General features: G+C 38.7%; 1 protein-coding gene and 1 pseudogene across 1 annotated transcript; both read left to right on the top strand.

Annotated features, from left to right (window-relative positions):
• Nucleotides 1-3,235: 3,235 nt before the first annotated feature.
• LOC118499353 (thymosin beta-4-like) lies at nucleotides 3,236-4,138 on the top strand. The gene has a single exon (XM_036020054.1). It carries the CDS (start codon nucleotides 3,610-3,612, stop codon nucleotides 3,739-3,741), a length of 132 nt encoding a protein of 43 aa, XP_035875947.1. The 5' UTR covers nucleotides 3,236-3,609; the 3' UTR covers nucleotides 3,742-4,138.
• Nucleotides 4,139-4,461: 323 nt separating this feature from the next.
• LOC114490489 overlaps nucleotides 4,462-10,538 on the top strand; it is a 29,083-nt pseudogene continuing 23,006 nt past the window's right edge.

Below are 10,538 nucleotides of genomic sequence, written 5' to 3'. Positions count from 1 at the left end.
TAATAAGAGTCCAATTATATTTGAAATGTAGATTAATTCTCCTAAAAGCCTGAATCAATTTGGCAAGGACACCTCAATATTAATGCAGCCCCTTTACAGCTTCCATAGTAAGATTGCGCCCCCATAATCGTGATCAGCTTATTGATACAAATACCTCTACCCTTTAGTTAATTCAAATAGAACATTTCATAGGTGCTTTCAGCTGATGGGGTGGTAAATAATTTTTCGACTAAAAATTGAAGTGGGTTGATTAGGAGCCACTTTTTTCTGTTTTGCACAATAAAAAGATGAACTGCGTGATTCGCCAAGCCAATTTGCAGAGCAACCTCTCCTCTCTAATTGCTGCCAGACTAATGTAGTATGAGCCGAGTCCTAGGAAGCAGAGAAATCCATTTACCCAGGCATGACATTTAAGTAGCAAACACAAGTACTGGATTTCTCCATTACCTTCATTTCAGCCCTGCTACATTCCACCTGTGACCTTTCTGTGATGAAGGCAATGCGCTTTCATACAATTTGGTAACTATAATAAAGGTCCACTTGAAATTTTTTGAGAGGGGACTAAAAACATTTTTTTTTACAAAAGCATAATTAAGTCCATAACCAATCTTGCTAATTCCCAATAATGTACTGGAAAACCAAATTATTTGATAAATGCTCTGATAAATGCACATCATACCAGAGGGGGAAAAAGTGCATATTTCCTCCATCACAAACAGCTCTGTGTTTGTCACCACCAGTTCCAGCCTTGATTAGTGCTTTTACTTCATATAATACTTTCTTTCAACAATAAGAAGCAAGCGGGTTCTCCAAAAACAGCCTGGGCTCCAAGCATCTTCAAATAGAATCCAGATAGAAACACATATCAAAGAAGAAAAAAACCCCTGTACCTTTACTTTTCACAACTGCCCTAAGACATTTTAGTCTCAGCCATAGGTTCTCCAGGTAAGTTATCATCAAACTGGTACAGAGATGCTCTGAGGGGTGTGTCTTTTTGGAGTATGATCACTGCACTTCCTAGTGCAGAGAACACTACTTGGAATGTAGTAGATGGCCCATTAGTTTTTACTGAAAGAAGGATGAATGTTTTACAGAGCCCTTGAACTTTGAGGGTGGGGAGAAGACCAAAGCAATGTGTGTGTATGTGTGTGTGTCTAAAAATCCTCACCCAAGGACATATTTTTATTAATTTGAGAGAGAGAGAAACATCGATGTCAGAGAGAAACACTGATCAGTTACCTCCTGTAGGTGTCCCAAACCCACAACCTTTTGGTGTAAACAACACTCCAACCCACTGAGCCACCTGGCAGGGGTGGCCAAAGCCTTATTTTTAAGTGAAGCAAACTAAGCCAATTTTATTTTTTTCTGTTTGTCCCCCAGGGAGTTACTCTCAACCTCCAGAAAAGAACTAATAAAAGAAAATTCAGGATTTTTACTTCCTATTGAAATGCACTTAAAGTCAAAGCATTTGCTTTAGGAATGAGTTCAGAAGCTGATTCCACAGAAAGTCAACCTCAAATACAGCATCTTCAGTTGCACACAAGTCTGTGCTGTGCCGCAGAAATAGAGGACAGTCCTTGGAGGGTATGTTATCTGAAAGCTAAATGCTTTACCCTTTTCTTTATTTTTGTTGTTTACTTAAATTGCTTTGGTAAAAGATTTATCCGCCAGAGTTCTTCCTGCTGTAAATTTAATAGCCTAGAGATTAAAACCATCAAGCTCGAGGTTAGAAAAGAAAATGCCAACCTTGTTTCTTAATGACAGCGGCCCACCCAAAGACATTTGAGTACCATCAATAATATGCTTGATGCTTTAACAAGTATATTTAAAAAACAATTAGGTATGCCAGTCTCAGGCTGAAAACAGTTTTAAAATAACACAAGCATTAAGTCCCTACCTCTTTACAAAGTAGCGATTTGAACCGACATGATTTATATCTTGCGCACTGTTTCTGCAAAGTAATTTCCACAAGGTGGGGGAGCACATGCTTAGGAAGATTCATGCTTCTGTAGGTTTGGGTTTTTCCTTCCCTATTAAAAAACAGAACTGCATATAATTGACTCTAACAGCTTTGAGTAACTACCAAAAAACTTCACCAATATGAAAAGCATTGATACTTGTTGCTAAGAACGAAACCTTAATATTTATTCATTTTTGACTCTGACTTATTAAAACATGGGAAAATGGAAGATAGTAGGCAGCAGAATGAAAAAAAAGAGGTGTAGGTAAAGAATTTGCCTGAGGAACTTTCTTCTGAGAAGGTATCCTTAGACTGAGATTGCAGCAAAGGTCACAGAGGGGGTCAAATACCACTGAGTTCTCAGTGGCTGTCACTGGGGAGGCTGAGTAGCAACTCAGTGCTGGATGTTGAACTGGGAGGACAATGACGACATGGTTCACACACACCTGGACAGCTGAGCTTAGTCAGTGCAGTGGGTGGTAAGGCCCATCGAATGGTATTTCCCACCCCAGGGCTGAGGCACAGCACATGGCTGATTGAAGACTTGTATTTGAGGGGAAGCATTTGGCAGAGCATAATATAAGGCAAGAAATTCAATGGCAACAGGAAGGTGCAACACTGGCATTCTACAGCCAGGTCCTGTGGTCAAGCCAAGACCATGTAGATATATAAAGGTATCTTGTGACTTTTCAGTTATCTGGAACCAGTATGTCTGGGCAATCATCAAAGTTGGGGGCTTCACTTGTTTTCTCAAAACTGTCCTGGTAAAATGAATACAATCCCTTTCTCAGTTGGCATAATTTGACAGGAGCAAAGTCTGGTTCCTTCACATTCAATGTAGTCAGTGCTTCAGGCTCTGAGGTCTACTTTTGAAATGCCCAGATGTCTTTTCCTAGAAATCCATAGCTGCATAGCTTATCTTCAACAAAAGCAGGGGCAATAAGGTGAAGGTATTAGGAACACAGGCATCAATCAGAACCACACAAATGGGTTCCACGTGATGCTTCTGCCATGTACTAGCTGTGTAACTTTGGGCAAGGTAATTTGGCTCTCTGAGCCTCATCCGTAAAACAAGGACAAGTAATTTGAGGATTAAATGAGATAAGCCATGTTGAGTATTTAGCAGAGTACTTGACACTGTGGGCCACCCAGGAATGAATACTGTTGTGATTATCAGAGAGCAAAATGCTACACTGGAAAGAGCTGGACTCTTACATTTGGGCCACAAAAGACAAAATGCTCCCAACATGAGCCATAGCTATTGTTCCGCCTCAATATTGTTTTAGGGTTATATCGAGATATAAATAAATAATTGACTAAAATACTGAGTTTTCTGATTCTGGACATTTTCATTCCCTTTGGCTCCTGCCCATGTCCCAACTGTTGCTATTTCTACATTGCCTCTCCTTGGAAGCAGTTTGGTGTTTACTCTAGAGAAGTAGTTATTTTAATACAAGTTCAAACCAAATGTAATGAGTAAAATAAGCTTCTGGGAAAAAAAAGTATCATGCATCCCAGTGCCAAATATTTTCAAATTATTCATTTGGTTGATGCCTCTTATGTGATAATTAAGAAATAACTGGCTCACTTCTAGACACTGAGCCAGTCGGACTCTCGTTTGTGTACCTCGCTCTGCTTCCATTGCAACCATGTCTGACAAACCCGATATGGCTGAGATTGAGGAACTTGGTAAGTCAAAACTGAAGACAGAAACACAAGAGAAAAATCCACTGCTTTCAAAAGAAAGTGCTGAACAGGAGAAGCAAGCCGGCAAATCATAATGAGGGCCCCCACCGCCAACACTCACTGTACACTCCACAAGTTATTGCCTGCTTAATTTTACTTCTTTTAGAGGTTTAAGTTCCTAAGACACAAATAGGCTAGATCAGTTTAAATGACTGTGCTGCCCCTTTTCACATCAGAGAACCACTGACAAGGCTGTACCTGCTTCTCCCATCTGCCTCTCTGGCTGGCAGGGAAGGAAGAGAACCTGCATGTTGGTAAAGGAAGAAGATGGGACAACAATGAAATCTAGAGTAAAAACCAAGCTGTTCCAAGGTGTCCTACAGGCTGTAAAATGCAGTTTAATCAGAGTGACATTTTTGTTCCTTAAAACAATTTTAATTATTGGAATGTGCAATTTGTTAATATTCAAATAAAAGGTTTTAAAACCTGGAGAAAAAAAAAAAACAGAAAGAACTGCATGTTGTGGCAGTGTAGATATTTAGGAATTAAAATGTGTACATTGTCTATTCAAATGGAACAACCCACCCCTTGAGGAAAAAGTCACTCTATCAGGAATACTCATAACTACTTGAACCTGGGTCATTCCCACTGATCTGTTATTAATTCACAAGTGCTGGTTCTATCAAAATGTGGGGTTTTTCTCACAGTAAGATGAAATACAACTGAGATCTTAAAGGAGAGATAGATTTTGCATGGGAAAATGATGAGAGAGAGGAAAAGAAGATCGGAGCTATAGAGAAAGGGAACAATAGAAGATGGAAAGGGAGGAGGAGGCTAGAGAGCGGTCGGGCCTCAGAGGGGCTCTCAGTCCCAGGTATGCCAACCGGGTAAGGCAGTAAGCCATTCACCATGCATCCTTTTACCAAGAGCTGTACCTGGCTCCTGGAGAGTGATGAATAATATCCGGGGCCACACATCAAACTTAAATAAGTGCTAGATACTCAGATCCAACAAAGGGGTTATTTCCTGAATGGCCCCTGAGACTCCAGGTTAGGGACAGTTCTGTGGTACTTACCATATTTTTCAGACCATAAAACATACCTAGGTTTTAAAGGAGGAAAATAGGAAAAAAATTTTTTGAAGCAAAAAAGTGGTAAAATATTTAATAACATAAATAACATAATATTTCACCAATGTAAATGTAAACAGAACTCAACACCAGCATTAATAACCATTATTCCTCCCAAATTTGGGGTGGGGGTGCATCTTATAGTCCAAAAATACATATTCAAGAAGCTAAATACATACAATTTCTTCTCACCCTGAACACTTGATAATCTTAGACTTTGACCTTTATTTTTGGCTTTCTCTATGTCCAGACAACAAGTTTAGGTAAAAGTGAAAGGGAATTTGGAGGCCTCTAGATTTCAGTGTTCAGGGACAAAGCTTCCATTATGCTCTTTCCAGTGCATGTTATTTTAATAAATTTAGAAGAATGTGTTTTAACAAGAGCACTGTGGAAACATACTGTACTCTGTCTCAGCGATTTACACAGAGGTAGACAGGACATCTATTTCTAAATGTTCAGTCACATAAATTACCTTAAGCCCCAGACCTTAATTTTGAAGGAAAATTAGATTGGATCTAAATAATTAAAGACAGGTAGAGAAAAATTTTAATAAAACTTTATAATTTGACTTGCAGTTCCTTGAGCCATTAGTACTCACTTTCATTAGAGGCATGATTACCCAGTGGTTGGTGAGTATCAGTTAATAACCTGAACATTTGTGGGGCCTTTGTACCTAACTGAAAGCTGATTATGTTTACTAGAAGTTATTATACTTTCATCTGTTTTCCCCAACTTGAATTGCCCATTCTTCCTTTATGTCACTTCTACCTTTTTTCATATTATTTTTATATAACAATGTTTTCCAAAAAATAACTATATCATGTTTGTATGCTGCACTTTACAGAGAACTTTTTGCAATTATTATTGAATCTACATTATGTAACTTCAAGTTTAAAATAAATCTTTCATTATAAATCCCTAGAAGATCATGGCGGAATTTATGTAACTTCTCGATACAGTTCATAATCAATATTTTCTGATAATGGTGCATTTTTTAAGATAATGATGAAGCTATTTTTAAAACCAAAGCTTCCAAACCATAAGCAAAAGCTTCATCAACTCTGTTCACAATATGAATTTAAAAGACAATGACTCTTACAATCACATTGGAAAGGATGGTTAATATTAATGAGGAAGATGAATGAACCAGGCCGTGGCAGCAGAAAATGTCCAATATTTGCAATTCTATACTTTACATTTGTTAATAAATTTAATTATTTTGGTGAATAAGTGATCTGTGGGCAAGTCACTTATTAGTTCTGTGGGACCACTCTGTGCTCTGAAATTATTTTAAAATATTTAATTGATCTAACTTGACCTAAGAGGACAAGGCTGAAACACTTTGCAGCAAAACAGAAATTTCACTGAAACTATTCAATATGCCCTGAGCTTTGTAGCCTGAAAAGAACAAAAGCACTCTAACCCTGATGCGTGACTGAAAAAAACTCTTATATGTTATTTCTACAAACAGTTAACAACTGTGCCAAAGACACGAAATCCTCTAAGTATGTACAGATTGGCAATAATTTCATTTCTTTATTGTACCAACTAATGGATACAGACTATTTCTTAGATGAAATATAATTGTTTCCTTCACCATTTTTATATTTTAAATGACCTTTCAATGGCAATATATTCACATTGTTCAAGGATCAAACAATATATAAAAGTATACAGTGAGTCCTGGCTGGTGTGGCTCAGTGGATTGAACACTGCCCTGCAAACCAAAGGGTCGCCAGTTTGATTCCCAGTCAGGGCACATGCCTGGGTTGCAGGCCAGGTCTCCAGTAAAGGGCACACAAGAGGCAACCACACACTGATGCTTCTCTCCCTCTCTTTCTCCCTCCCTTCCCCTCTCTAAAAATAAATACAATCTTTAAAATATAAATAAATAAAATCTTTAAAAAGTATACAGTGAAAAGTGTCACACCACAGTTCCCATCAGTGCTACAACAGGTAATCAATTCTATTAACTTCTTTTAACCCTTTTAGAGTTTTCTAATACATCTAGAAGCAAACAAGAACATGTACTTTTATTTCCTTCTCTTTTTTCCAACAAAAGTTTGCCTATTATATTGTCTACTCTGCACTTTTATTTTTTTATTTATAATGCAGTTTATCCTGAAAATCTTTCCATATCAATTCTTCTCTCTTTTTTAAACAGATACATGGTATTCCATTATATGAATATGCCATAGTTTTTTTAACCATTTCCCTATTGATTTACATTTGGATTTCTTCCAATCTTTTGCTCCTACCAACAATGCTGAGATAAGTAACTGTGTTTATTTGTTGCAATATTTAGTCTAAGGCCATGCTTGTGAATGTTTTACTCATCACTGCCATTTTATATACCATTTCTCTCTAACAATTTAGCATTGCTCAATAGATGCAGCTGTGGGCACACATAAGAGCCAGAAGAAATGGGTGCTCTTATGCCATGATGTACATCTTATGTATTGTATGCTAGATGCAAATCACCATCATCATTAAAGGCTAGAGTCCTCATTTTCATTCTTTCCTCCATTTGACAAACATTTATTAAGAATCTGTGATGCATCAAGCTCTGTTGTAAGCACTGGAGAAACTGAAGTGAGCACAGGAGGCTAAGCCCGAATTCTGTGGTGCTTAGACTGTAGTGGAGAGATGCAGAAAATTAATAAGTAAATAAATAGCATTTTTTCCCTTACAGAAATCAGAGAAGACCAGATACAGCCTAAAGTTCAAAATGCCCCAGTGAGTAAATTACCCATCATACCCATAGTTTAGGAAGATCTAAGCAGTGGCCATTAAACCATTGGCTTTCCTAAAGCTGAGACTTTCATATTTTTAATTATCTGTGGACAAGTTTTATCTTGCTTATATTCAAACTCCCAGATGAAAAAACTTTATTTTATAGAAATGTTGATTCCCAAATAATTAATCCATATAGTATAAATATAATGCAATTCCATTCAAAATCCTGGCAGGATTTTTTTATAGAACTTGACTGACTGATTGTAAAATTTATCTTGCACTACCTGATATGAAATATACTATAAAGCTACAGTTATTAAAAGAGTAAGCTACTGATAGAGAAACAGACTGGTGGGCATAGACAGGAAGTCTATAAACATGCTAATACATATGAGGAATTTAATATTAACTTGACTGAAACTGCATTTTTAGAGGTCAAAATGGCCAAAAATTGGCAATTGTATATAGTACAGTCAAATATATGATGAGAGTAACATTTTATATAGATTGAAAAGAGACAAATGATCCCAACAAATTGGCTATCCATTTGGGGGAAGGATAATTCAGCTAGATCCTTATCTCATACCAACCATAAAAATAAGTTATTTTATCAATCATATTAAGATATAGATATTATATATATGTAAATATATATCGGTTAAGGTAATTAGTGGCTAGAACAGATAAGCCCCCAAATCTCAGCAGCTTAAAACTCATGTAAAAGTCAAAACAATTGTTTCTCATTGAGTGGCTCCTCTCCAAGTGGTGAGTCACATCCAGGCTTTTTCTAAATTACTGTTTCACTATCTTTAATACATAGCTCCCCATTTCTCCATGGAGGTTGTATCCATTACAATCAACCAAACAGGAAAAGGGCATAAAAGATCAGACAGGCAAGTCCCAGAAGATGGCATTTCACTTCTGCCCACATTCCATTAGCCAGAACTCAATGGCAGGGCCGCATCCAGCTGCCAAGAATGTTGGGATATCGAGTCTGGCTATGCGCTCAGGAGAAAAAGGTAAGGGTCTGCTGAACAATTAGCTTGTTTCTGTCTCATTTACACAATTTTGTGCAGAAGAAAACTAGGAGGATATATTTGTGAGCTTGTGACAAGGAAAATTTTTCTCAAGCGAGAGGTGAAAAAATAAAAGATTGGTGAACTTGACTTCATTAAACAGAAAAACCTAACCACAAACGACACCATAAGCAAAGTTTAAAGGACAAATGAGAAATAGGAAGAATGGATTTATAACATATAAATCAAAAGATTATCCGACTTCCGGCCAAGATGGAGGCATAGGTAGTCGCACTGTGCCTCCTAGCACAACCAAAACTAAGGACAAGAATTTAGAAACAAAAAACAACCAGAACAGAGAGAAATTAACCGAATGGAAGTCTGAATACCATACATCCAGTCCGGTAAGGAGGGGTGGAGTTGGAGGCCTACGGAGAGGGGTTGAGGGGTCCCAGCAGGAAAAAGCGGTGTCTGGCAGACGTGGGCGCGCATGGCACAGACGGCAGTTGGCAGACCCCAGAAGTGCAGGGGCAGCTGATGGACCAGTGGCAGACCCTGGGCGTGGGAGGCAACGAGCAGACCCAGTGAGTCGAGCAAGGCAGCTGGCAGTCCTCAGCCGCACATTCGAGCAAACTAAGCGAAAACGGGCAGCGACACAGACCGTGCAACCCAGGGACCCAGCACTGGGAAACAAAGCCTGAAGGCACCGATTGAAAACACCTGTGGAAGTTGAGGCCAAGAGATTCTCTCAACCTCACAGGAGGCTCTTTGGGGAGACCCACAGAGTCCGAGAAAGTACACAAGCCCACCTGCCCAGGAGCCAGCACCAGAGGGGCCCAATTCGCTTGTGGGAAGCGGCAAAGGGGACTAAAGACCTAGAGAGGGCAGAGCAGGTGCCATTGTTCCCTCTCAGACCCCGCCCCCACATACAACATCACAACCCAGCACCTGAGGTGCCCCACCCTGGTGAACTCCTAAGGCTCCGCCCCTCATACGTAACAGGCACGACCAGACCAAAGAAAAAAATTAAAATAAAATTTAAAAGATGGCTCAAGCAAAATTAAAAGCCCTACAGCCAGTTTTTTTAAGCGACCAAAAGATAGCCAACCTATCAGATGCACACTTCAAAGCACTGGTGATCAGGATGCTCATAGAATTGGTTAACTTTGGTCATAAATTAGATGAACAAATGCAGGCTACCATAAGAGAAATGAAGGAAAATGCACAGGGAACCAATAGTGATGGAAAGGAAACTGGGTTTCAAATCAATGGAAGGGACCAGAAGGAGGAAAGAAACAACCAAACAGAAAAGAATGAAGAAACAAGAATTCAAAAAAATGAGGAGAGGCTTAGGAACCTCCAGGACATCTTTAAACATTCCAACATCCGAATTATAGGGGTACCAGAAGGGGAAGAGGAAAAACAACAAGTGAAAAGTTATTTGAACAAATAATAAAGGAGAAGTTCCCTAATCTGGCAAGGGAAATAGACTTCCAGGAAGTCCAAGAAGCTCAGAGAGTCCCAAAGAAGTTGGACCCAAGGAGGAACACGCCAAGGCATACCATAATTACATTATCCAAGGTAAAAATGAAGGAGAGAATTCTGAAAGCAGCAAGAGATAAGGAGATAGTTACCTACAAAGCAGTTCCCATCAGACTGTCAGCTGATTTCTCAAAAGAGACCTTGCAGGCAAGAAGGGACTGGAAAGAAGTATTCCAAGTCATGAAAGGCAAGGATCTACATCCCAGATTGCTCTATCCAGCAAAGCTTTCATTTAGAATGGAAGGGCAGATAAAGTGCTTCTCAGATAAGGCTAAAGGAGTTAAAGGAGTTCATTATCACCAAGCCCTTATTATATGAAATGTTAAAGGGACTTATCTAAGAAAAAGAAGATAAAAAATATGAGCAGTAAAAAAAGACATCAAACTCACAGTTAGTAACAACCATACCTAAAACAAAAGCAAACTAAGCAAACAATTAGAACAGGAACAGAACCACAGAAATGGAGATC

This window comes from Phyllostomus discolor, chromosome 3, assembly GCF_004126475.2.
Source record: "Phyllostomus discolor isolate MPI-MPIP mPhyDis1 chromosome 3, mPhyDis1.pri.v3, whole genome shotgun sequence".
NCBI lineage: Eukaryota > Metazoa > Chordata > Mammalia > Chiroptera > Phyllostomidae > Phyllostomus > Phyllostomus discolor.
This window is presented reverse-complemented; position numbering and strand designations above follow the sequence as displayed.